Source organism: Mastomys coucha, unplaced genomic scaffold (genome assembly GCF_008632895.1).
Source record: "Mastomys coucha isolate ucsf_1 unplaced genomic scaffold, UCSF_Mcou_1 pScaffold15, whole genome shotgun sequence".
Taxonomy (NCBI): Eukaryota; Metazoa; Chordata; class Mammalia; order Rodentia; family Muridae; genus Mastomys; species Mastomys coucha.
In genome coordinates, this window is record NW_022196897.1 from 141,664,903 (window position 1) to 141,692,305 (window position 27,403).

At 47.8% G+C, this 27,403-nt stretch overlaps 1 protein-coding gene across 1 annotated transcript in view; it reads left to right on the forward strand.

Moving 5' to 3' along the window:
* Nucleotides 1-804: 804 nt before the first annotated feature.
* Nucleotides 805-27,403, forward strand: part of Mmp24 (matrix metallopeptidase 24) — a 43,395-nt gene continuing 16,796 nt past the window's right edge. The window contains exons 1-4 of the mRNA XM_031372435.1: nt 805-1,094; nt 17,634-17,782; nt 23,815-23,931; nt 25,599-25,903. Of these exons, the coding sequence (XP_031228295.1) occupies nt 930-1,094; nt 17,634-17,782; nt 23,815-23,931; nt 25,599-25,903 (736 nt within the window). The 5' untranslated portion in view covers nt 805-929. The remainder of the gene's footprint in view (nt 1,095-17,633; nt 17,783-23,814; nt 23,932-25,598; nt 25,904-27,403) is intronic.

Below are 27,403 nucleotides of genomic sequence, written 5' to 3' on the forward strand. Positions count from 1 at the left end.
TCTGTAGAAACCCCATAGGGACCCTCAGGCTCCCTACACACACTGCCCCGACCCCCATTCAATTCCAGCCTTTCCTTCAGGGCCTTGGTAGAGCCCCACTATCTCCTACATACCTTCCTCCAGTCCCACTGAGCCCGGACCCCTGGAATCCTTTCGGATACTGGGTTGGCAGTATCCTGTTTGTCTTGGTGCTTACAGTTTCTTACTAGGTGCAGCCCTCTACACCGTGGCTCATGAGCCCCAGAAGCCCAAGGCACTGCTGGTGTTCCATAGAAGGTGTTCCATCAATGTGGGACATTTAGGGGGTGGGGGATCACTCTCCCTCTGAGGGGTAAAGGAGCGAGCTTTGCAGAGGGGTCTCCCGACCCTAGCGAAGCACTGCCCGGGTCTGTTCTTTTTGCTTTTCAGCACCACCCCTTCAAGCCCCCTGAAGCCCCTTCTCCGATGTCAAGCATTTCTTAGCTCTTTCTCTTCCAACCCAGGCGTCTCCTCAGACCCCTTTTCTCCAGTGTCACGCCTCTGCCCTTCTCCCCCAGGGCTAGCCTGGGGTTACAGACCCAGGCCGGCCGGTCCAGCCGCCTCCAGGGCCAGCATTATTTATCTGGCCTCTCCACCCTCCCTCGGGGTTACCCTCTTTGCACCCGGCGCCTGGAGCGAGCGCCTCCCGCAGCCCCGCCGCCGCCGCCGCCGTCCGCAGGTCCCGCTCGGGCGCTGCCCCCGCGCCCCCGGCCGCCCCTCGCCGGGGCGGGGCGCGCGGAGGCGGGGGCGCGCGGCGGCCGAGGCGGCGGCGGCGGAGGCAGGCGGGCCAGGCGCGCGTCCGCGGCGCCGTGACTCGGCGGCTCCGCAGCGGCTGCAGCGGGAGGACCCGGCCGGAGCCGCCGCCGCCGCCGCCGCCATCGCAGCCGGGCGGCCGGGCCCCCGCCGCCGGGATGCCGAGGAGCCGGGGCGGCCGCGCTGCGCCGGGCCAGGCCGCGCGCTGGAGCGGCTGGCGGGCCCCGGGGCGGCTGCTGCCGCTGCTGCCCGCGCTCTGCTGCCTCGCGGCGGCGGCGGGGGCCGGGAAGCCGGCCGGGGCGGACGCGCCCTTCGCCGGGCAGGTGGGCAGGCGCGCGGGGTCGGGGCCGGGGCCGGGGCCGAGCAGGGGGCGGCACCGACCGGGCCTGGTTCGGGGGGCCTGGCGCCGGGTCAGCGCGAGGGCCGGGCGGGGCCCGCGGGCCGGGCTCCGTTCAGCACCGCGGACAGAGGCGACGGGCGGGGGCGGAGCGGAGGGTCGGGGTGGCCGCGGTGACGGCGGGGCGTGTGGCCTGCAAGGCGGTGTGTGAGGGAAACCGTACGCCTCGGAGTAAATAGTAAGCGCAGCCAGTGTGTTGTGGGCTGGAGGAGAAGCCGAGGATGTTGGAGCTGGAGAAGGGGGAGGGAGGAGGGCGAGGAAGGACCGGATCGCGGGCTTGGTAGCTGAAGGGCCGTCGGGATAGACTAGATCAGCCTGGCCCCACCGGGCCGAGCGGAGGCCAACCGACAGTGGGGGTGGGGGGTTGCAAGAAAGCACATTTCGGCCCAAGGCAGGAAGTTTGTAACAATTGGAGGTGCTCAACCAGCCCAGGAGGCGGTGAGCTGCTCATCACTGGCATGTGCAAGTCGGAGCTCCGAGAGGGGATTGGATGGATGCATGCATAATGCCTGCATGGATACATGCATAATAACAGTCGTGCACTGTGGCAACAGACTTGGCGCTCTGTTGGATAGGAATTAGCTTATTTAACCCCAGCCTGTATCCTGTGAGCTTGTTATAGCACCTGTCCCCATTTTACAGATGAGGCTAGAGACCCTGAGAGCCTAAGTAATTTGCTCAAGGTCACAGAGCTAGTGAGTTGACTCTAGTCTGTTCATGTTTAAGCCAGGACATTATGTGGTATGGGGCTGGGGACAGTTGCACTAATTTTGTTGCCGTCTCCCAGCTTAGAAGCCTGGAATTCTAAATAAATAAATAAATAAATAATGATGATGTTGAACCAGTATTAACGTTGCTGGAGGAAATTGGTGATTGCCTGAATTATCCCAAGAGAAGTGTGTTTGTTAAGTAGACAGGCTGTTTAGAAGAATCTGCCAGAGCAGCAGTTTTTAACTGGGCAAGGGACTCAAGGGATCATAAATTCTCTGAGATTTTCTGCTAATTTGTGTTTATATGTGAAAAATGTATGTTTTTCTAGGAGGGAAGCTCTAGATTTCCCCAGCCTCCCCAAAGATGGTATGTTTAAAGAAAATTTAGGATGTGTGAAAGAATCCTTTGCCCAGCTCGTAGTCTGCCTCTTAAGGGTTTATAATCATTAGCTGACTTTCAATGAAAACTTTCTCTAGTTTGTGGGTTTAGCTCTATCAGAGTGATGCGGTTCATGGCTTTCCACCGTAGCAAAAGTAGGATTCTTCCAGACTTTCTGAGCGTGTGCAGGGTGAGGCGGAAGGGTCTGCCCTGAGGTTTGGGATGTGTAGGCTCTCACCTGACCTTGGCCCTGGTGGCTCTGTGACTTTGGTCTCTCACTGTCTCTGAAGGCAGAGCACCTTTTTATGCCTGTGGTATTTTGCACACTCAGAGAATACAGTTTGCTTAGATGTGTCGGGATTTGAAGGGAAGGTTATGTTTACCTTACCCTTACCGGCCTTACAGGCTTCAATTATTCCACCTCTGCCACCCTTCTCCATTTCCAGCCTAAGCTTTCCCATCATGAAGGGCCACCTCCTGGAATAGTTACATCCATTCTGGGTTATTTTTTGTTGTTCTCTGTGGATATCTGGAGGAGTTCATTTTCAACCTGACCACTGTCTCCAGGTGTGGAGTTCTTCCGTAGGGAAGGATACCTTCTTTTATTCTCAGGGCCTGTCCTGTTACCACTCATCCCTTCCTTAGATCTCCTGATCAAAGCACATTTGGCCACAGCCTTTGGGAAACAATCCACAGAGCACCCTGATCCCTTCCACAGGATCAACCTGATAGCCTGGAACACAACACCTTGTGTGTGGATTACCGTCATCTGACTGCACTGACTTACATTGCTCTATATCAATGTCCCACTGATGTCTTCTCTTCCCCCTTCTCCCAACCCTTCCCCCACCTGGCACAGCATTTCTTTACCTGAAAGGCTTTAATATGAGCTGCAGCCCGGAAATTTTCTCTTTGCTCTACTTTTTCTGGATCACTTATAAAAAATTAAGTCAAACGTGTCCCAGCATGGTCTCTTGGGGCCCCTTGGACTCCTTAGATTTTCCACTCAGAGAAGTGATGACTGGCTGTTCCCATCTGGCCTTTCCTATCCCTAAGTGCATTCCCAGGCCTTGATGGAAGCATGACCACCCCAGTCCATTTAAAATATCTAATATGCTATCCAAAACTCTTAGAAATTATTGAGGTGATTTACATCTAATTATCCCTTACTGAACACTAGTGGGTGAGATGACAGGAACCTTATCATTGCTTTTCAGCCCACAGATAATGTTGCTTGCTTCTCTTTCTGGCTTGAGGTCCCCAGAGTCTGACCCCTCCCTACCTCCCCATTAGCAGGCCGTATCTCCCACTGTTCATAGATAATGCATCCAGCAAGCTCGCCTCTCATTTACCCTAAGACAGACTGCCAGGATTCTCCGGGCATGGTCCTGTGTTGCTCACTACTGCACCTCCACCCGTCCATCAGAAACCTCTCCTTGGTTCTGGATCATACTTGCCTGTCTCTCTCTCTGGGAACCCTCTCCCTTCTCCCAGCATCATTTATTCCTCTCAGGGGAACACTGAGAGGCAGCCCCAGTCACTGTGCCATTTAACTTTTGAAAACACCCATTGTTTAGGAAGGAAAACGTTGTGGATCTTGGGCAAGTTTCTTTCCCACCAAGACCTAACACAATTCCTAAGCATGAATACTCACTTGTCCATAAACATTCTGTTCTTTATGTCCAAGGGTTATGCTCATCTGAAATAGGCATGTGTCAGCTTATAGGCGGCAAGGTCCCTTCTAAACCCATTCTTAGGGGACGGGGAGATGGCTCAGTTGGCAAAGTGCTTGCTTGCAAGCTTGAGACCCGAGTCCACTCCCCAACACCCATGGAAAAAGCCTGGGATACCACCCACTTGTCACCCCAGTACAGGATGGGGAAGAAACAGTGTGCCCAGGGCTTGATGGCTAGCCAGTCTATCCTAATTGTTGAACCTCACCCCCCTCTTGCTCTCTCTCTCTCTCTCTCTCTCTCTCTCTCTCTCTCTTTCTCTCTTGCGCTCTCTCGCTCTCTCGCTCTCTCTCTCACACACACAGGTACCACACGCACGTACTCACAGGCACACATACACACACACACAAATGCATGTGTAGGGATGCACAATTGCATGCACACACACATACTCACAGGCGCGAGCGTGTGCACACACACACACACACACACACACACAGGTACCACAAGCACATACTCACAGGCACACATACACACACACACACACACAAATGCATGTGTAGGGATGCACAATTGCATGCACACACACATACTCACAGGCGCGAGCGCGTGCACACACACACACACACACACACACAGGTACCACAAACAACACATATACAGGCACACACATAAGCAAATAAAGAACTTCTTAGAGAAGTGCATTGCCTGGGCTCCCTTTCCTGGACCTGGGGCTCACCCCTCCCATCCTAAGCAGTAGCTTTACATTCACCTTTGAGTTCTATCATTGGATGCCATCCAAACAGCAGTGACAGGCAGGGAAGAGGGATTGAGAGGCAGCCATCACCATAGCAATCGCCAAATAAACACACAGCAGCACTTCACAGTTACTTCTTCAATTGCCTTAAATGAGGTGTCCAAGGGCATAAATCTTGATTGCCAATGATTCAAACCAGAACTTGTCCCTGGCCTCCTGACTTCTAAATTGAAAGTGTTTTTCTTTACTATCTTTGGCTTTTGATTTCCTACTTCTTGTCTTTCATTACCAAGACAAAAAAAAATTTTTTTTTAAAATTCAGTTTGGTTTTTGCTTTCGCTTTCTTGAGTGCTTCTTTTGTATTTTGTGTGTGGGGTGGAGGAGGGGTGCTGCCAAGTCTCTGGTTGGCTTCTTGCCTTTGGTATATTTAAAGCATCCTTTTCTCTTTGTACCCGTTAGGGAGAATCCCCATCTAAGTTTTTGACATTCCTAGGTATGATTTGGTTTTGAGGAAAATCAGAATAGACAACGCTAAGCCAGAGAGCTCAGACCATATGAGTAACAGAGTCTGACTGAGACCTGGGGTGTAATGGAGTGCTGCCTAGGAGTCTGGTTTTGAGGATGTGCTCTGAGCAGATGGAGAATATTCTCTGGTTTGCACCTGCAGTCACAGAGGTGAAGAGCTCCGGATGGGGCTGAGGCTGAGCCAGGCCGATTAAGGCACACTGACAAATTCCCTACATCCCCAGTGTGCTCCAGTATCCTTGTGCATCTCACTCTTGTCTTGGGGGAAAGAGCCCATTAGAAGTTCTCCCTGCTACATGAGCTAAACCTGTCCTATGCCTTCTTGTGTTACTGTGGATTCTCCTAACAGCCTCTGGTTCTGTGAGGAGCTTCGAATGTTCCAGGCACTGCCCTGTATGTGGGGTCCTGACAGTTGCCTCATAAAGGAGCGGAGGAACCTCTGCTCATGTTATGGCTGAGTAAACAGGGGCTCAGAGAGATGAAGGAGCTTCCTTGTCAGCTCCTCCGGGGACCCACCCACAGCTAAAAATCACTAAGGTGGCTCTGGATCTCTATCCCTGTGCTCAGTGCATTCCCCTGTCCCCAAAACTGCCATGGCCCTGCATTACTGAAACTGATGTTTCCCACTTTCACGAATGTCCCATGCCAGACCTTGAAAGGTGATAGTTTAAAGATGAGCAAACTATATTGCTGGACATAAACCCTAATTGTATCTAAAGACTTGTGTTAGGAATTGCTTAGCCTTGCAGATAATATGGAATCCTGTGAACCCCCAAATGAGGAAACAGACCAAAATCACCATCCCCTCGGTGTCTGACACCTAACAGGATAAAGACATCTAATCTTCGTGTCTGTGTCCAAGTATTCAGGAGTTCTTGAAGAATACATGTTGCTTAGTTAGGGTTTCTATTGCTGTGAGGAAACACCATGACCAAAAAGCAAGTTGGGGAGGAAAGGGTTTATTTGGCTTACCTCCAGATCACAGTCCATCATTGGAGAAAGTCAAGACAGGAACTCAGACAGGACTGGAACCTGGAGGCCGGAGCTGATTCGGAGGCCATGGATTGGTGTTTTTAATGGCCTAGCCTACTTTACATAGTTTGCTCAGCAAGCTTCTTATAGAACCCAGGACTAGCAGCCCAGGCACTGCACTGAGATGAATCTCAGATAGAGGAAAATGGTGGAGAATGGAGGGTCAGCACTCCAGGTAGGGAAAACTGGGAACCATGGCTCCTCCTGAGTCTGTGCTGTGTTTAGAAAATACCAGATAATTGGATCTATCTGAGGCATCGAGTTACTTGATTGTTTCCAGTAAGAACATGGAAGGAAAAGGCGCTGGAAAGGGGAGCTGTGAACAGACTGTAAGATTGGCTTCAGTCCAGGCTCAGGGGCCTCATCGAAGGAATCTGAGCAGAGAAGTAGCCTGTTGAGAGCATTGTGATGGGGCTGAGGGTCCCGGGTGCATGGGCCCCCAAGCTCACTTAAGGTATGACCTCAGGCCCTACCCCCACCCTCACTGAGGGGTCTGCTGTTTTCCCTTGTTTATTTTTCAGTATCAGAGCTCTCACCCAGGGCCTCTTGCTTGGTGCACATTAGCGCTGTACCCTGAACCACACTGCACCTCTGCACAGAGCTTTGAGAACCAATGATTTGGGTTCTCTGGACTTCAGAATTCATTTCACTCAAGTTCTGATAAGTTTTAAAGCACACATTTGTTTTGAAAATCAACCTTGATCTATGCTTTAGTAGTATGTGTAGCAATAGCAAAGTCACGTGTGTGCTAAGTATGTATGTATATGGTTTGGACATCTGTGTACCCATAAGTACATAGATAACATTTTACAAAAGGTTATGCATGTCACTCTAACAAAGCAGAGAAAAACAGACACTGTTCCTCAGCTTTTACTAGCAATGAGTACTTTTTGAACTCCATTCTGTTCCACAAACATTTAGGTGTCTTCAAAGCAGGAGTGCTCCTTCATTTTTTTCTCCCCCACCTCCCTTATAACAGTAACGAAGCCCAGCCGGTCCTGGAGCTGAGCACTTGTTTGCTAGCCTCACTTCCTTACGCATCTGTCATCAGGCTAAACTCCCTCCGCCTCTTATTTAACTTTAGAACCTTCCCGCCTGAGCAGCCACTTGCCTGCTTCTAATCCTTTAGGAAGGAGTCAGAAAGATGTTTTAAAAATAAATGAATGTGACTCTAGCTGTGTATAGTGGCACACACCTTTAAACCCCACCGCTTGGTAAGCAGAGGCAGGTGGGTCTCTACATAGCAAGTTCTAGCCAGGGTTACATAGTGAAACCTTTTCCTTTTCTCAAAACAAACAAACAAGCATATATATATATATATATATATATATATATATATATATATATATACACACACATATATATGAGATCTGTGTATAAAGCCAAATCCTATCCCCTAAGTGTCACAGTTGGCAGAGTGCTTGCTTGTGCAGTGTGCAGGGAGCCATAGGTTTCATCCCCAGCACTTCATAGTCCAGCTGTGGTGGTACACACCTGTAATCCCAGAACTTGGGAGGTGGAGGTAGGAAGACCAAGAAGTTCTAGCTCATCTTCATGTCGTTTGAGGCCAGCCTAGACTACAGGAAACTATCTCTCCCTCCGTCCTCCTCTTTCCCCTCCCTCCCCAACCACACACACACACATCACATACATGCATGCATGCACACAAAAGGCTGGCAAGATGGTTCAGTGGGTAAAGGCCTGTGCTGCCTGATGACGAACAGTTGGTGGCATGAGTCTGATTCTCATAATTTACATAAAGATCGAAACAGAGAGTGCCGCAAAGTTGTCCTGTGGCCTCCACGCCGGTGCCATGGTATGTATGCTAATACATATGCACACACGGGTGCGCAGAGAGAGAGAGGGAGAGAGAGAAATAGACAGAGAGACAGAAACAGAGAGATGGGAGAAATAAGAATGAATAAATAAAAATTTAAAATAAAAGTTAAGAAGGAAAGCCAATACAGCACACTTAGAGCCTGTCTCCTGTTACCTATGAGCTTGGCTGTGCGCACACTTGTCCCTGTTGGCCATTTACCCATGGGTTTACAGTGTGGTATGAGCGATAGCCATAGAGACAGTAAACACGTCATTGCTGGGCTAGATGGTGATTGCCTGCTGTTGGTTTTATTTTTATGTCTTTCTGAATGCTTAAAAACTTTGGTAAGAACAAAGATTTTAATGCATTCCAATTAGACCATCGTGTTCTCACCCTCCTCTTGTTTAAATGGCTTTTAGGACAAAGACTAACCCACTATTACTAAACTACTATTAATTTAAAAAAAGACTTATTTATGTTGATTTTGTATGTATGGGTGTTTTGCCTGCATGGATGTCTTTGTACTTCAGGTATGCAGTGTCCTCAAAATCCAGAAGAGGGAACTATTTTCCCCGGGGCTGGAGTTACAGACTGTTGTGAGCTGTCTTGTAGATGCTGGGAATTGGACATGGGTCCTCTGAAAGAGTAGCTAGTGTTCTTAACCACCGAGCCATCTCTCCAGCCCCAACTGCAACAATTTTTTTTTTATCATGGAAAACTTTCAAACATGCACAAAAGTAGAAAGAACACTATGGTGAGCCGCTTGAACCCAGCAGCCACCAGGCAGCCATGTGTGGCCCATGAGACCTGTGGCTGAGCGCTTCCCACTCTCAGACTCCCGTTTTTCAACCCACTTTCTTCATTGGTTGCTAGACTCCGACCACCTTGGCCCACTCTCTCCTTCTCTAGTCTACAAACACCTTCCCTTTAAGAAATTGAATGGGATCATCTTTTTTTCCTGAAATGTTCCCTTTTTCGGTTTTCACCTGGCCTCATCTGATTGTTCACAGGGCTCCTTTGAGATGTTATATAGTTGGGGGCGGGGTCTTCTCTGACATCACAGCCAAGATCTCTGACATGCGCACACAGCACCTTGTCCTGGTCTTTCACATATCACAATTGCCATGTTTAATACTTCCGTATCTCTCTCTCACACCAGGCTGTGGGCTCACAGCAAGAGTTCAGTGGGGACGACAGGTATTGCTGATGCTGTAGCATGAGACCAACTCTCAGTCAGGGATGTAATGGTACCTCTAGGAGAGCCAAGGACGTCCACTAAACCTGGAGCCCATGGGGTGGGACGCAAGGCACTTTTTGAAGAATATCTAGCTAATAGTTCAGCAGGTCAAGGATAGAGTGCAAATGAATGTGGTATTCTTTCGTGAAAACGAGGCGTGGTCTGCGGGGTGTGTTCAGGCAACATGGTAGTTCAATAGAGCGAGAGGATGGGGAGTTTGGGGAAGGGTGATGAGAAAGGGCTTGAAGCTTGCTGAGATCTGGGCTTAGACTTTGCAACTGGAAAGGAGGAACCAAAGGATGAACTCCACACTCAACCCCCTAGAACACAAATAAAGGAAACTTACAAACTAGGTAGAGGTTATTTAGCTCAGCCATTTTCCTATTAAAGAAATAGACAGCCTTAACCACTGCTCTTTGTCTCCTCTATCCTTGTTCCTTAACTCCAGCAAGCAGAGGGAACCAGGAGGCAATGGGAAGAGTAAGGAAGACGGGTCCTCCTCTCTCCTTAAAGTGAATGAGAGTGTGGCTACTCTCCTGGCCTTGGTCAGAGGAGGCCTTCCCAGAATTAGAAAACAGACATCCCAGTGCTAACCCAAAACCCCAAATGGGCCACGTCCTCAAGCCTGGTGATTGTCTGGCTTGTGGTGGCCTCTTGGGAGTGGGCCAAGGACATTGTGTAGAGCTCCTGGGAATTCCCCATAGTGCACTTACCACCCACTCAAGAGCCGATGGCAGCCAACAGGCATCGCTGAACCATTAAGGTGTTTGTCAAGAAGCTCAGCTGGGCATTGTGGGCGATCCTGAGGGCCCTTTTTAGACTGGCTGGAGCTGAAGAAAAAGAAGAGAGAGAGAGAGAGAGAGAGAGAGAGAGAGAGAGAGAGAGAGAGAGAGAGAGAGAGAGAGAGAGAGAGAGAGAGAGAGAGAGAGAGAGAGAGAGAGGAGAGGGAGAGAGAGAGAGAGACAGCTTTTGGAAGCAAGGTAAAACTAGAGTGGGGGTGTAGCAGGACAAAAGGAACCCTCCCGAGAGGCAGGACCCTGAGCCCCATTTCTGACTTCCATGCTAACTTGCTTTGCAATTTTAAATAAGTGATTTCTCCTTCTTGCATTTCCTTTTTCTCTTCTGCAAAATATGCATGTGAAATTACAGGATCTTTTAAGTATTCCCGAGCTGTGCATTTTCTGGACCCTTGAATGCTTCTGTATCCAGAAAGAAGGTTTTTAAGGCAATTCCAACACGGGGGGGGGCAGCAGCAAGGCCCCCCCTTTACAAGGGTGGAGGAGAAAGCTTTTAATGGGACAGGAACTCAAGGGAACTGCCCAGTGACCAAGTTGATCCAGGAGAAGTCACCAGAGAGATTGGGACAGCAGCAGCGACCAAGGGTGGTAGTCACTGTACTGCAGAGTATAGGCACAAGGACCTGGTGACCCTATGTATAAGAATTAAAGCTTTATGTTCATGTATTAGTTCTCTGTTGCTGCTACAACAAATTGCCACAAATTTAGTTAATTAAAATAATCTAGCTATTGGCCCTGTTGGAAGATCATTAATCCCTTCAGGGCTGTCTCTTTTGCTATACGACATTCACAGGCTTTGGGAAATTGGATGTGAACATTTTCAAAGACCATCCTTCCCTGATTCTTCATGTCACTGAGGCCCCTTCACAATTCTTTTATCATGCTTTGTCACCAGATGAGGAACATGACGCAGGAAGAAGTTAAGTCATTTGCCCGAAGGCACTCCGCTAGATTAGGCAATATTCAGTGTATGGCAGGATGTAGGTCCCAGATGAACTGTCTTCAGATGGGACCCTATCCAGTCCCACCGGTGTGAAGAGAATTAGTGTGACACTCTGGAGAAGGCTTCCCAAGATCTAGAGTCTCTCGAGTCCTAGGGGCATGCTCTGCCACCAGGGCCAACCCTGAGTCTGTATCAATACTCCTGAATTTACATGCCCCGCCCCTCTACTTTGAGGTCTCTTACTCAAATGTCGTCTGGGACCTTCCCTGACCACATTCTATTAAATAGCTATCCCAGAATTCTCTGTCTCCATGCCCTGCATTACTCTTCACTACACTTATTGCTACTGGTTCTCCCCCTAGATGACAAGTAGAAAGTAGCTGGAGTCTTTTGTCCTGATTCAGCTCTACAGAGCCCAGTTCTTAGTGAGTTGCTCAATAAATATCAATGGGGCTGGACTGATGGCTCAGCAGACCTTGCAGAGACCCCAGGTTCAGTTTCCAGCATCCACATGGTGGCTCACCTATAACTCCAGTTCAGTGGGGTGCAACACTCCTTCTGAACTCTGTGGGCTCCTGCATATGTATGGTGCACATTCATACACACTCAGGCACACACAGACATACACCTGAAGTAAATATTTAAATGTTAAAAGATTAAAAACAAATATTGAATGAATGGATGGACAGAAACAAGTGGATTTGGGTCGGAGAGATGGCTCCGGGGTTAAGAGCACTGACTGCTCTTCCAGAGGTCCTGAGTTCAATTCCCAGCAACCACATGGAATTAAGGAATGGTATCTGTAATTGGATCTGATGCCCTCTTCTGGTGTGTCTGAGAGCGACAGTGTACTCATACACATAAAATAAAAATAAAAAAAGAAAGAAAGAAGTGGATTTGATGTTTGGGAGGCAGTACCAATATTTCTTGGTAAAACTGGATATGAAGAGTAAGGAAGAGCAAGAAATCATGGGTCACATGAGGCCTCTGGTCTGAAGAACCGAACAAGTGATGGTGCCATATTCTGACACAGAAACTGTCTTAGGTGGGGTTTCTGTTGCTGTGATAAACACTGACCAAAAGCAAATTGAGGAGGAAAGAGTACACACTGATCATTATCCATTAAGAAGGGAAACCGGGGCAGGAACCTGGAGCTAGGAACTGATATGAAGTCCATGGGGAATACTACTGACTGGATTCCACCCCCCACCCCCATTGTTCAGCCCTCTTTCTTATCACACTCATGACCTACCCAGGGGTAGCACCACCTCCAATGTGCTGGCCTTCCCATATCAGCCAGTAACCAGGAAGGTACCCCTATAGACTTCCCTACAGGCAAATAACCCTCACCCTGAGGCAGGCACTTCCTTAATTGAAGCTCCCTCTTCTCAGATGGCTCCAGCTAGTGTCAGATTCACAGAAGACTGGGAGCACAGGAGCCACAGCACAGTGATGTGAGTACTTAGGAGTCCCAGTAAGGGGAAAGCTGCCAGAACACAAGGAAAGCCTAAATCCTGCCACCTCCGAGCTTGGTAAACCTGGGTAGCCCCTTAAACTGTTTGAATCTCAGTTTTCTCATCTGCCATTGGGAATCACCATTCCTCCCTGTGGGATCGCAACCTACTGAGTGCTGAGTGCAGTGCCAAGAGCATAGTAGGCACTTTAATAATGGCATCTATGATCATTGCTGTAATTAGGTCATCTCTGACTGCCAAAAAGTTGTTTTTGCTAGATTCAAGATCTGTGTCTTGCAATCTCTTTTCTGCCCTCTATACCAACAAACTGCTCTTGTTCCTTCACGAAGCCACGTTCTCCATGAGACCCTCTTCCCTCAGCCTCAATGTCCCTCACAGGTCCCTGCAGGAGGGTCCCCGGTCTGCTTGCTTTCCTTTGGGGAGTTCCACTTTATCTTCTTTTTTTTTTTTTTTTTTTTTTTTTTCATTAGATAGGGCAATGGATCCCATTGCCTCATCAAGCAGGGAAAACCAAAGCACAGTTGATAAATTTCAGAAAATATTTTTTCTTCCTCCACTAGATAACCAGGATTTATGCTAGGATGGGACTTGAAACTCTTGTCATATTGAAGCCTGTGCCTTGTCCCTGATGCTCACACGGGCACCTAGGCTACGGATTTGATTGCCCAGACTGTGTGTCTGTGTGGCGTTGTTGTTGTTGTTTGTATGTGTGTGTGTGGGGGGGGGGTACCCATGTATGTGCATGCATACTCATGTGTGAATATGTATGCTTATGTGTATGTATGCACACAGAGGTCAGAGGCCAACTTAAGGTACCATTCCTCAGGAGCTAGCTACCTTGTGTTTTGAGACAGGGTTTCTCACTAGCCTGGGGTTAGGCTAGGCTGGTTGGTCACAGAGCCCTGGAGCCCTGCCTGTGTCTGCCTCCCCAGTACAGGGATTAGAAGCATACGTCACTACATCCAGCATTTGCACTTGGTTTCCCCGGTCTCCCTGCTTGGGCTGTACTGACTGAGTGCCCTACCTCTCCAGACCCCAGATATGCTTTGATTACAGTCTTTGATTCTCTCTTCCTCATTCCAACCTAGATCTCCAAATCAGACACCTTACTGTCTGGTCCTTCTTGATAGACCCCACCACTAATCTTTCTGATGATGCCAGCAGGCACTTCGCTCCTAACCAGACACCTGACCATCCTCCAACTCCTTCCCTCATCTGAATAGATTCGATGTTCTCGAATGGCCCGGGGACCATCTGTTGTTACTGATCCAGCTTCTCACTCCTCCCTAGGCCGTCTTGGCTTTCCAAGTGTGCTCTTCCAGTTATCTTCTCTTCCCACCCCCATTGCTATGTCTAATCAATCTCACCACCGCCTCTGCTGTCTGCCTCTTTCTTCTCTCTTAGGACCACATTTCTCTCTCCGTATCCTCCGATCTTCTCTCCCTGCCATTCACCACCCAGCTCTGGCTCCTCAGGGACTGAAATCCCGCCCCGTGGCCAGCAGACCAATCACGCAGCTCTGTCTATGATCTCCACATCTTTGGTTCAGCCCAGCTATTTCGGTCGGCTGTACCTGTAATTCTTCTCAGTTTCCTCTGGGTTTTACACCTCTTTTGGCACTTAGAAGGTGTCAGACATCTTAGAGTTAGTTAACTGCTGTCAAGGTTAGAAGTCTGCCGTCCAGTGATTGATTAATGGGGTCAAGGTGTAAAAAAGATGGAAGGTAAACCACTCCATTTTAAACTGATGAAAGCTTGCTTCTTTTAGTGGGCTTTATCTTTTTTTTTTCTTTAGATAGGACAATGGACCCATTGCCTCATCAAGCAGGGAAAACCAAAGCACAATTAATAAATTTCAGAAAATATTTTTTCTACCTTTACTAGATACCAAGATTTATCCTGGGCGTCTTCTTGTACATCCCTTATTAAACTTTCCCAAGATGAGATCCTTCCCTTGGTACTCAGACAGTGCCTCCCAGGCCAACTGCTCATTCATTCATTCATTCATTCATTCATGAACTTAGTATTGACTATTGAATCAGTTACTGTGTTAAATACTGTAGCAGGTTTAAAAACAAAGGACAGCCTCTGTTCCCCAGGAACTCAATGTAGTTGGAGAAAACAGATCTGGTCAGTGAATGGGTGTGGACATTGTAGTCCACATGTAACTACATTTAGCAGTGTGTACAAATTACTTCAGGAATAAAGAGGGCTGCCTAGCTCTACCAAGGGTTTCTAAGGAAAGTTTAATGAAAGTGAGGATATTTGAGTAGACTTTGAAGGATGAGTAGGAGTGAGTTTGCTACCATGTATCCAGAGAGTGGGTTTGTAGCTATCTGGACAAGATTGGAAGTATGTAGCTATCTGGACAAGATTGGAAGTATGAAAGGACAGAGTGGGTGGTGGTGTCTTTTTTTTTTTTTTTTTTTTTTTTTTTTTTTTTTTTTTTTTTTTTTTGGTTTTGGTTTTTTAAGACAGGGTTTCTCTGTGTTGTCCTGGCTGTCCTGGAACTCACTCTGTAGACCAGGCTGGCCTTGAACTCAGAAATCCACCTGCCTCTGCTTCCCAAGTGCTGGGATTAAAGGAGTGTGCCACCACAATCCTGGTGGTGTGTCTTAATGTCATCAGAGACTTCTTCCTAGAGAAGTCAGAGGAGCAGGTGAGTGGTGGAGACTGGGTAAACAGAGGATGCAGGAGTTTACTAGTCTCTGATCCATGCTCCTTAGCAGAAAGATACAGAGCAGGGTCTTAATACTTTGGCGACAGGACTCAACCTGGGAATAGACTTTAGAGCAGGTGAATGGGTGGATGACTCATCTGCTTCCAGCCATTCCCACCTGTCAGTATTCCAGCTTTGTGGCTGGTTGTAGGCCAGAGGTCAGGTTCCAAGAGATTCTTTGTACCGTAACCGCTTTGAGACTGGACCACTACTTGCTTCCTCTCTCCACTTCCCCCCTCCCGCAACCTCATCACCTCCCCTCACCCAAAGTTCTAGTCACCTTTACATATTTCTCAGAATATGCCACCCATACCTGCTGGACAGTTCAAATCTCATTTCTACTTGGATATCTTCCATGACCTCCCCTTTCCCTTCCTTCCTCCACCCTCATGACAAGACACACACACCCCTTACTCCCATAGAATCCTCTCCATACCTGCTCTGTAATACTAAGTTTTCATCACAGGTTAACCTACCAAGTTTGTGAGTTCCAAAGCCTTGCACAGAGCCTAGCATGTGGTAAAGCTTTGATAATGTTTGTTGAATGATATGATGAACAACTAAAGTATGTCCGTTCTGTCCCAGGCGCCAGATATATAGAGATGGAGGGAGCCTTCTGACAGGGAGCTTAGAATCTGGTGGAGAGTGGTATGCAACAATTGGAGACCAATATTATAAGATCTATAATATCTATAATAGGGGGTTTAGAGAGTACCGAGGAGAGAGGAAAATCACTTAGCCTGGGAAGTCTTCCAGGGGTAGTAATTTATGGATTGAACATTAAAATATGAAAAGCTTTTGCCAAACTAAGAGTGCTCAGCAAAGAGAAACGTATGTGTAGAGACGTAAAAGAGAATCGGTGTTGGGGGACTGTGAGTATCGACACTCTGCAGCATCACTCTGAAGGGAAAACATGTTTTAGACACCGGAGATGAGGGGAGTAAGGCTGTCGCTGTTTTGCGGATGTTCCAAGACTATTATTCTGGCAATTTGGCTTTTAATCAGTTTTATCACAAGGCCGTGAAGATGTCATAGTCACCTTTGGTGAAAGTTAAGAGTCACTTATTTATAGTTTTTGGCAGCTGCCTTCTAGAAGTGGTTTCATTTGGCTTACAATAAGGACATTCACAACCGAGTTATTTGTATAGAAACAAACTCCAAAAGCTCTTGGGCTAAGGACGTAGCTCAGATGGTTGAGTGCTTGTCTAACATGCAGGAAGCTTTGGGTTTGATCCCTAGAACCTCAGGAAACTGGGCATGGTGGCAGACACCTAGAACCCCAGCATGCCTTGGAGGCAGAAGGATCAGAAAGTTCAAGGTCATGCTTGACTTTGTAGCAAGCCCAAAGCCAGCCCGGTGCCCATGAGAAAGGTGCACGTGTGAATGGGACAATCCTGTTTCCCAAGGTGTCTTCCCCCCTCTCACTCATCAGCATTCAGGACGACCCTAGGAGACGGGCAGAGAATAGGCTTCCTGGCAGCAAGCCTGGCATTTGGGGATGTTCCTGACTCACTAAGAATGTGGATGCGTTGCTCATCTTCTGGGAGATGATGTGGGACTCGTCGGTGTTCTTGTTTCTTCTGGTTTTCATTCCCTCTCATCTTCTGGGGATGCTGTCAGCTCCTGTACCTTGCTGTGTTTTGGTCTCTCTGCTCATTTGACCTTCACCTAAACTTCTTTTGGTCTTTTGCCCTTTTTACACACACACACACACACACACACACACACACACACACACGAATGCATGCACACACACGCTGCTGACATCAACGCAGACCTTCAGGATGTTGATAGGACCACAATGTAGGAAGACCTAACAACCCTTCACCTATATCTCCAATTGTTAGCATCTTACTGCATTTACTTCATTCAACTATCTCCTTCTCTCTCTCAAAATATATTTACGCGTTTATTTCAGAACCCATTAGGCACTAGTTGCAGATACCACACATTCTTATGTAAGCCTTCAATGTGTATTTCTGAAAGGCAAGAAATTCTCTTACATAATAGATTTTTTTCTATGCATCTATTATTTATCTATATATAAGAAATATGTTGCTTTGCTTATTTATAATTGTTTGTAATGGATTGTTTTGTGTGCGTGGAGGGGGTAGTTAGCAATGAAGACTATATATATTCTCCTGCCAACAGCTATGGCGCAGTGTGATGCTACATCAGATTGCCTTTAGGCATACCGTTGACAGCCAGAGAGAGAGCCAATCAGAGCTAGGTTTTCTGGATGTTCACTTGACCATATCTGCGGGGTAGAATGAAGGAGGAAGAAATCAGAATGTAGGTCCATGAGCCTCTGGGTAAAGTGGTCCCTAGTTTTAAGGACAAATCTCTGCCGCATAGAACTTCTCCAGCGTAACACATCGTTTTCTTTTACATGTCTTTCAGAACTGGTTAAAATCATACGGCTATCTGCTTCCCTATGAGTCACGGGCATCTGCGTTGCATTCAGGGAAGGCCTTGCAGTCCGCGGTCTCCACTATGCAGCAGTTTTACGGGATCCCAGTCACCGGTGTGTTGGATCAGACAACAATCGAGTAAGATTTGCATAGGGCATTATGCCTTTGAACTTTCTGGGCTCTGTTCACATTTGTCATGGTTGTACCATGCCCATCCTACGTCCCTGAACTTCTGCACTGCCTTCATGGGAGAGAATACCAAAGACTGCCTGTTCACAGTTCTGGTTCTGGGTCAAATACCTGTCCCCACCTCACTCCCCATTTTAACTTTAAGCTGTGTGACAGGAGACAAGTCGCTTAACCCTGCTGGGCCTCAGTTTTCTTGTCAGCACAATGAGGGAGTGGGTTACTGAAGATTTGGTTCCAATAGGCTCAGGAATTCGCCCTCCAGGACGCCGCCCTAAGATGAGTGTGCACGTCTAAGTTAACCCAGAGAACTGTGGGGCGATCACAGGCTAGCAGTTCTTGTTCCACGTTTCCCATTTACCAAACACCTGCTGAGTGCCTGCATGTGCCAGGCACTGTGCTTAGCCTTAGCCTCCTACTCAGCTGTTTTGTGAAAAACACAGTCATCTGGCCACCCTATCCTAAGGCTCGGAAACACACGAACCAGAGGGAGATGCTGAGAAGGCAGTAATAGAAATCCAGCCTCGAGAATGGTTCTCATCACTTAGGGATAGTGCACGGAAGAGAGACTGAAGAGGGCCACAAAGTCAGCCGAGAAGGAGGGGCCAGAGGGGTGGGGGTGGGGAATCCTTAGGGGAAGTGACATCACAGCAGTGGAGGGGGCGTGGCCAGCAGAGTTAGCTGCAGAGTAGTCAAACAGGACGGTGCCTGAAAGGCATTGCTGGGTTTAGGAATCAAGAGGTTGCGGGAAAGCTCACGGGAGTGGTGAAAAGAAAGTCAAGGGCAATGAGGGGAGGAGATATGAGCCCAAATGTGGCAGTGACGAGAAGACCTCTGAAAAGCCTGAGAACAAATGGAAGAGGGAAAGATGGGTGGTAGCCAGAAAAGGAAGGTGTTTTTAATGTGTTTATCATGGGAGAAAGCTAAGCCAGTGATGTGGCTCACTCTAAGGTGTTCCTTTAGAACCCCAGAATCCATGTAATGTTGGAAAGAGAAAACCAGCTCCAGAGGACTTCCCTGATGTTTTCGCGCGCGCAGACTGTCCTTGAACTCAAAGAGGTCCTCCTGCTTCCGCCTCCCAAGTACTGGCACCACTATGCCTGGCTTTTTTTTTAGAAATACCCATTGGCTGCCTAGCAGGTAAAAGTACTTGCCACACAATATAATAACCTCAGTTCAACCCTTAGGGTTTTTTTTTTCCGAGATAGGTTTTCTCTGTGTAGCCCTGGCTGTCCTGGAGCTCACTTTGTAGACCAGGCTGGCCTCAAACTCAGAAATCTGCCTGCCTCTGCCTCCCAAGTGCTAGGATTAGAGGCATGCGCCACCGCCGCCCGGCTTTTTTTATTAATATTTTTAAATTGGATATTTTTGCTGGGCAGTGGTGGCACACTCCTTTAATCATAGCACTTGGGAGGCAGAGGCAGGTGGATTTCTGAGTTCTAGGTCAGCCTGGTCTACAGAATGAGTTCCAGGACAGCCAGGGCTATACAGAGAAACCCTGTCTCGAAAAACAACAACAAAAAAAAAATTGGATATTTTCTTATTTACATTTCAAATGTTATCCCCTTTCCCGGTTCCCACCCCCCAAGCCCCCTATCCTATCCCCTCCCCCTACTTCTATGAGGTGCTTCCCCACCCACCCACCCACTCCTGCTTTACAGCCCAAGCATTCTCCTACACTGGGGCATCGAAATTGGACCCAAAGGCCTCTCCTCCCATAGATGTCTGACAAGGCCATCCTCTGCCACTTATGCAGCTGGAGCCATAAGTCCCTCCATGTGTACTCTTTGGTTGGTGGTTTAGTCCCTGGGAGCTCTGGGGGTCTGGAAGGGCTGGTTGGTTGATATTGTTGTTCTTCCTGTGGGGTTGTAAACCCCTTCAGCTCCTTCAGTCCTTTCTCTAACTCCTCAATTGGGGACCCTGTGCTCAGTCATCTGCCTCTGTATTTGTCAGACTCTGACAGAGCCTCCAACCCTTAGATCTTACAGAGAAAGAAAGGAACCAGCTTCTAAAAATTGTTGTCTGATCTTGTGTGCACACACGTACACAATAATATACTTTTATATTATTATAAGCATAAATGAGTAAAAAAAAATTAAAAACTAAAAGGAAAATATCTCTGAAAGTCACGGATGGGATGTTCAGGCCAGGAAGGCATAGAAAGAGCAGAAGTGAATTTCCAAAGGGGGAGATAGGAGCTCATGAGAGGGTGGAAGCAGATGGCAGGGCTGGTTGAGGACACGGGAGAGCTGGCAGAAGACAGAATGGGAAGGCACAGGATTGTGGCTGGAGAATCAGTTCACGTGGCAGACAAGTTACTCAGTCATCTCTGGCGGGCTCGGCCTGTTTATTTGCAAAGGAGAATGTTGGGTTTGGCTATCAAACCCTTGAGTCTGTTATTCCAAAGCAAAACTCTTAAAACTTGATGATCTGTGATTCTATCCAAACATTTCCTGGTCCTTCCTTCTCTGAGAGATATTGTGAAATTCTAAGATGGTGGCTCATGAAGGCTCCTCAGAAGCTGTGAGCGGAACCCTTGGTCCTTAGCCTCATGGGTGAGTGGCTTATAGATCCCAGCCTCCTCCCTAGGCTGCTGTTATTTTGAGGCATTTGTGAGGGCTTCGCAGCAGTGCATCCTGGGCCAGGAGCACTGGTGTCTCTGCTGAGGCACCACCTGGCCTTGCATTTCACTCTATTCCAGAAAGCCCCAGGCCTGCTGGACAGGGTTCAAACCATGGCAGGGGGATGGGTAGAGACAAAGGGAAAGGAGCTGAGGAAAGAGGTAGCATCACCTGCCCGCATCTCTGCCCACATCTCTGCCCGCATCTCTGCCCGCATCACCTGCCTGCATCACTTGCCTGCATCTCTGCCTGCACCTCTTTTAGGAAGTTGGGACCAGTGTTCTGGACACACAAAAGGAAAAGGCTGTTCACACTTGATCCAAGACCGGAGTGGGATGGGTAGAATTCAGAGGGCTCCATCTTAGCTCTGTGACCTTGGGTACTTGAAGCCTTTCATGGGGTCCATCTGTCATAGGGTTCTCAGCCTGTTTCATGGGGTCCATCTCCTGTCATAGGGTTCTCAGCCTGTTTCATGGGGTCCATCTCCTGTCATAGGGTTCTCAGCCTGTTTCATGGAGTCCATCTGTCATAGGGTTCTCAGCCTGTTTCATGGGGTCCATCTCCTGTCATAGGGTTCTCAGCCTGTTTCATGGGGTCCATCTCCTGTCATAGGGTTCTCAGCCTGCTTCATGGGGTCCATCTCCTGTCATAGGGTTCTCAGCCTGTTTCATGGAGTCCATCTGTCATAGGGTTCTCAGCCTGCTTCATGGGGTCCATCTCCTTTCATAGGGTTCTTAGCCTGTTTCATGGGGTCCATCTCCTGTCATAGGGTTCTTAGCCTGCTTCATGGGGTCCATCTCCTGTCATAGGGTTCTCAGCCTGTTTCATGGAGTCCATCTGTCATAGGATTCTCAGCCTGTTTCATGGAGTCCATCTGTCATAGGGTTCTCAGCCTGTTTCATGGGGTCCAATTCCTGTCATAGGGTTCTGCTATAGTCCCACTCGGTCCCACTCAGCTTGCAGTAACAGAGACAGCTCCTGCTTCTCTTTCTAGTGTGTGTTACTGAAAGAAAGTTTGTTTCACAATTTCAAGTACTATTTCTGAGTGTTTGCCTTGGGAAATGTCACACACTCATTCTCCAGCAGTTCCTCTAACTAGACTTTAGCTAAGCCCTGAGAGAGAGAGAGAGAGAGAGAGAGAGAGAGAGAGAGAGAGAGAGAGAGAGGCCTTAGTTTTTCTTTACTAAACTGCCTTGATTGTCACCAAGTGGGCAAAGCTGTGGCTCTGCCTCCCTGACTCTGCTTTCCAAGTGACCCGATTTATCTGTGCAATCCTGACAACCAGAGTTCAATCCCCAGAACCCATGTCAAGATAGAAGAGGACAGACTCCCTGCATCATCCTCTGGACTCCATGTGTAGCATTGTGTACAGCACCCTGAACACACAATAATAATAAATGAATAATTTTTAAAATGTAAATACAATAAAAGCAATCCAGGAGTAGTTGTGACTGCTTTCAATCCTAACACACAGGAGATGGAGTTAGAAGGATCATGAGTTTGAAGCCAGCTTGGGCTACCTAGCAAGATCTCAACTCAAAGTCTTCTAAGAGAGCACACATGTGTGGGGACTGCCAATGTTAACATGGATGTTACACGGATGCTGTCATGGCACATTACACCTGTGAGTGTGCACACTCTCTGTGTGAGCGAGGTGTGAAAGATGAGGAAGGCCTGGCTGGCTCCCTTTAGGGCCTTTTCTTAGGCAGTTAAAATGGACTTTCTTCTCTTCTGCATTGCCAATGGTAACTGCTTTAACAGCTGCGAATGAGGTCAGACATTTTCCCTTCCAGCAATGCCAAGTTCAGTGGGTCGGTTGTTAGGCCAGTGAAGAAATATAAAAGTGCAGGGCTGTGTGGCCCTAGTCACTTGCAGCTTTTAAGTCTCCCACCTGGGCCCTTCTTAAATCCCCAGGATGTCTCAGGCTTCTTTCCTGATGTGCCTTAACCTGATAATCATCAAGTTTATCAAGATTTACTGAGTTCCTTGCACTAGACTAGCTTTGGGGCCAAAGGACAAATGTAATGTGATTGCTGTTCTCAGAGAATCTGCCATTATTAGAAGCAACACATTAACATTTAAAACCACAATATAAACTGGGCACTGGTGGTGTGCATCTTCACTCCCAGCACTCTGGAGGCAGAGGCAGGCAGATCTCTCTGAGTTCAAGGCCAATCTGGTTTACAGAATGATTTCCAGGATAGCCAAAGCTATACAGAGAAGTCTGTCTTGGGAGGAAACACACACACACACACACACACACACACACACACACACCAATATAATGTAATAATTGCTACAGAAAATTGCATTCTCCATGCTGTTCAGAATTTACTTTTATTTTGAGTCAGGGTCTCACTGTATAGACTAGGTTTGCCTGCAGCAAACTAGGTCCTCCCGCCTCAGCCTGCCAAGTCCTGGCTTTACGGGTCTGTACCTGGACATTTAGCCACTTCTTAAACACCTGGAATGAAAGCTACTGCCTTTCATGCTTGTCCCCTGCATGAAGAGCTGTGGGTCATTCATTTATTCAGTCAGTCTGTTGTAGGTTAAGAAATTGTTATTGACCCCTCTCTCTGTGAGGCACCGTGCCAGCCCTGGAGTTACAGGTAACTCTCCTATCCTCATGCAGCTCAAAATCTGGCAAGGAAAAACGAAGCAGAGAGTAGACAAGAAAGCAGATGCTTACGTTTCGAGGAGTGATAATCGTTATGAGGAAACATTAAGCAAGATAGGCAGGCTGCTGTGGACCGGTCCTTCAGGGGAGCTCTGTCTGAAGGGCAGGGACCTTAATGACACAGAGGAACAAGCCACATAAAGACAGAGGGTCAGAAGCAAAGCAGACGGCAAACGCAAAGACTCCAGAGTAAGAATGGTTGGTTACCATCTTCAGAGACCAGCAAGGCACCACTGTGGCTGGCTGTCTTCCTGAAGGGTAACAAGTTGCTGGACACATGAGCAGGGGCTAGATCATGTGGAATGTTGTAGACTGATCTGGGAGTTAGGATTTCATTGCAGTTCTGATGCTGATGAGAAAACTGAGGTTCATGTTGATTTGACCCCTTACCTGAGCTCCTCCATTGGTAGAATCAGAACTTACAACTGTCTGCTGACTCCAGTCTCTTAAGGATTTCTTAAACTCGAGTGTTTCTCCTTGGGAGTGAATGAATTCGTCAGTCAGTCAGTCAGTCTATCAAATTCCTGCTGGAGGCATGCAGAGTCGGGGGTCCCAGAATCTAAGCTGAGAATGTGTTACTGCCGTTCATTATGGGGCTGGGAACTGGGCAGCACCGTCCTAGAGTGCTCAGTAACCACAATGTGTGTGTGTGTGTGTGTGTGTGTGTGTGCCTTCTCTCTGACCAGGTGGATGAAGAAACCTCGATGTGGCGTCCCTGATCATCCCCACTTGAGCAGGAGGAGGAGGAATAAGCGTTATGCCCTAACTGGACAGAAGTGGAGACAGAAACATATCACCTACAGGTGCTGTGCCCCCCCTTGCCTTTGACCCCCCCCCATGCTCACTCTGTTTTTCCTGTCCAAGCTTCTGAGGTTCACATGGTAGTTATGTCTCAAGAAGTGTGAGAATCAGGACAAAGGCCAGACATGTGGACATTAAGACGAGGGTCTGAGAGCCTGGGACCTTGTCTTCCAGGTGACTCTGCCCTCAGGTTCCCTGGTTCCCCTGGTCCTTTGGGACTCTTAGTTGTGTTCTAGCCATCTACAGTTTTTAGTCACTGAACCCAGGGTATGAACTGTTTAGTTGTTAGGCTCGCTCGCTGTTAGTGCTTGCAAATTGCTCTGCTTCTGCTGGATCTCTGATTTCAGCCTGACAGACCTCACACCCAAGATGCTCAGTGCAGAGCCTCAGCTGTTTCCTAAGGAGAGTAAGGAATAAAGGCATGGGTCACAACCGCGTCATTCCGTGCCTAAGGTGCAAAGCAGGTTCTCTCTCCAGCCCCACAGTCACCGAGACATTAATAACAAAACCCGACACAGCAGAGCCAGACACCCGGGTTCACAGAGAGCATGGGCAAGGACCAAGCTAGGGGAGGCTCCAATAAGCTCTGCTTGACACCTCTTACAACTCTGGCCATCTCAGACTCTCCAGGTACAGTAAAAAGGACCTAAGACAGAGATGATTGGGTTAAAGCGAAACTTTTCTTTCTTTTTTTTTTTTAAAGATTTATTTATTATTATATCTAAGTGAACTGTAGCTGTCTTCAGATGTACCAAGAGATGGCATCAGATCTCATTACGGGTGGTTGTGAGCTACCATGTGGTTGCTGGGATTTGAACTCAGGACCTTCAGAAGAGTCAGTGCTCTTAACTGCTGAGCCATCTCTCCAGCCCAAAGTGAAACTTTTCTTACTGAGGAGATGTCAAGATCAGAACAGGATTTCTTTCTTTTAATTTTTCTTTTTTTTTTTTTTTTCAAAAAGAGAAGGAACCGTAAGGAGAGTCTAGGTTAGAAGACCCTTGGGTCTCCCAAAGACGAGGAACAGATCAAGAGAAGAGGGAAAAAGTTCCTAACCGAGTTCTAGCCTTACCTTCCATTATCCAACGTCTCTAAACCTCTCCTTCCTTCCCATCTGTCCCCTAAGATGACCCATGCCCCAGGCACTCATGGGACAGAGCACTGTAAGAAGCCATGTTCTATCGTAGAGAGCCGTGCGCCATAGATATAGTTACCTTAAAGAGCTAAGCCAGGTGCTGGATTAAGTCATGTGCTGCCATGCACCAGTTGCTGATAAGCCAGCAATAGTTAGCTCCTGTTTACTTAAGTGCCTCTGAACTATTGCAACATGGCTGTGACGTTTACAAATGTATATATTTTATCTACCGGAAGAGGAAGAGTTAAACTTAGAGAATTTGATCTACTAATTTTTTTACTACACATGGGATGGAATCACTTATGCAACACAAATCTTGTCAGGAATAAAAACTCTGAAGGGAACAAAGCTGCTCTGACGGAGGGGCCCAGTGTACTTCCTAGTCAGCATGTTCCTCAGCTCCTGAAGCATCTCCGTAGATAGAATCCTAGGACTCAAAATGTGAAGGCCACTGGACCATGCTTCTCTGATGCCCCTTTTAGCCCCACTGATCCCTGATTCTGTATTTCTTTCTAATGACCCTCTCTCTCTCACCAGCATTCACAATTATACCCCAAAGGTGGGTGAGCTGGACACACGGAAGGCTATTCGTCAGGCTTTCGATGTGTGGCAGAAGGTGACCCCGCTGACCTTTGAAGAGGTGCCATACCATGAGATCAAAAGTGACCGTAAGGAGGCAGACATCATGATCTTCTTTGCTTCTGGTTTCCATGGTGACAGCTCCCCATTTGATGGTGAAGGGGGATTCCTAGCCCATGCCTACTTTCCTGGCCCAGGAATTGGAGGAGACACTCACTTTGATTCAGATGAGCCCTGGACACTAGGAAATGCCAACCACGATGGTAAGGACATGATGGGGGGGGGGGCTGCTGGACTGGTCAGCTGTTAGAGAAAGACGAACAAGGATGCACTGGGAGAACACCATTGATGAGAGACCTGCTTTCCAGAGCTTCTTGTCTAAGAACTAAGAACCAAGAGAGCAAGAACTGTGGCCTCTGATAATATTCAACACTTGATCCATCAGGGCCAGAGCCACAAAGATGGGTGAGGCCACCTAGGAGTTAGTCTAATTGGTCTGAGGCAGGATAGCACCATGAATAAGAAGATGGTGTTAGTGGCTGAAGAAACAGGTTAGAAGACATGAAAGTGGAGCTTGAGATGCAAAAGGCATGGGTTCCAGCCCCAAAGTTACTCTAAGCTGTGGTGTAACTATCCTAGCACCTCAGATAACTTGCTCTGCACCATTGTGGTGGTGTGGATACTCACAAAATAGCAGTCAGTATTGGGCAGCAATAGCTCTCCTCATTAAAGAGTTTGTCTATATGAACTCACAAGACACTTGCTTAGAAGTGGGAAAGGACACAGTGTTATGTCCATTTAAATTTTTTATTACATTCATTTGTGTGTGTGTGTGTGTGTGTGTGTGTGTGTGTGTGTGTGTGTGTTGTGTCGTATCAGTGTGCACATGCCATGGGAGGTCAGAAGACAACTTGGGAAGGTCAGTTTTCTCCTTCCATTGTATTGGTCTCAGGAGTCAGACTCAGGTGGCCACATCTGGTGACAGGTACCTTTACCTACAGGCATCTCACTGGCCCAATAATCTATTTATTACATTTAGTTGGTTAGCTTTTTTTTTTTAAAGATTTATTTATTATTGTTTCTAAATACACTGTTACTGTCTTCAGACACACCAGAAGAGGGAGTCAGATCTCATTATGGATGGTTGTGAGCCACCATGTGGTTACTGGGATTTGAACTCAGGAAGAGCAGTCAGTGCTCTTACCCGCTGAGCTATCTCTCCAGCCCAAGTTGGTTAGCTTTTATTTGTGGAGTAAGTGTATACTATAGAGAGTTCAGAGGACAACTTGTGGGAGTTCTTTCTTTCCTCCCACCAGGTACGTTCTGGGGCTCGAACTCGGCTCATTGTGCTTGGTAGCAAGTATCATTATCCACTGAGCCATTGTGCCAACTCATGTCCATTTTTAAGATGAAGAGCTCAGGGCTCAAGTGACGTAACTGGTAGGTAGCAGTACTGGAGTTCAATAGCATCCTAAGGATGTAGCTCAACTGGTGAGTCTTTGCCTTGGACTCAGAAAGCCCCGGTTCAGTCCCTGGCATGAGCAAGGAGTGGTGCTACACACCTGTAATCCCAGCATACAGGAAGCGGAGACAAAGGGACAGATTAAGTCATCGCTAAGGTCTCCTCCAATGCTGCTGTGACATGGTACAAAGTCCGGAAAAGACCAAAGGATACCTAAGCATTTAATTAAGGGGGGCAGGCAGGGTCTAGTGTCTACATAAGTAATCCTGTCATAAGGAAGGCTGTTGCAGCAGGAGTGCCA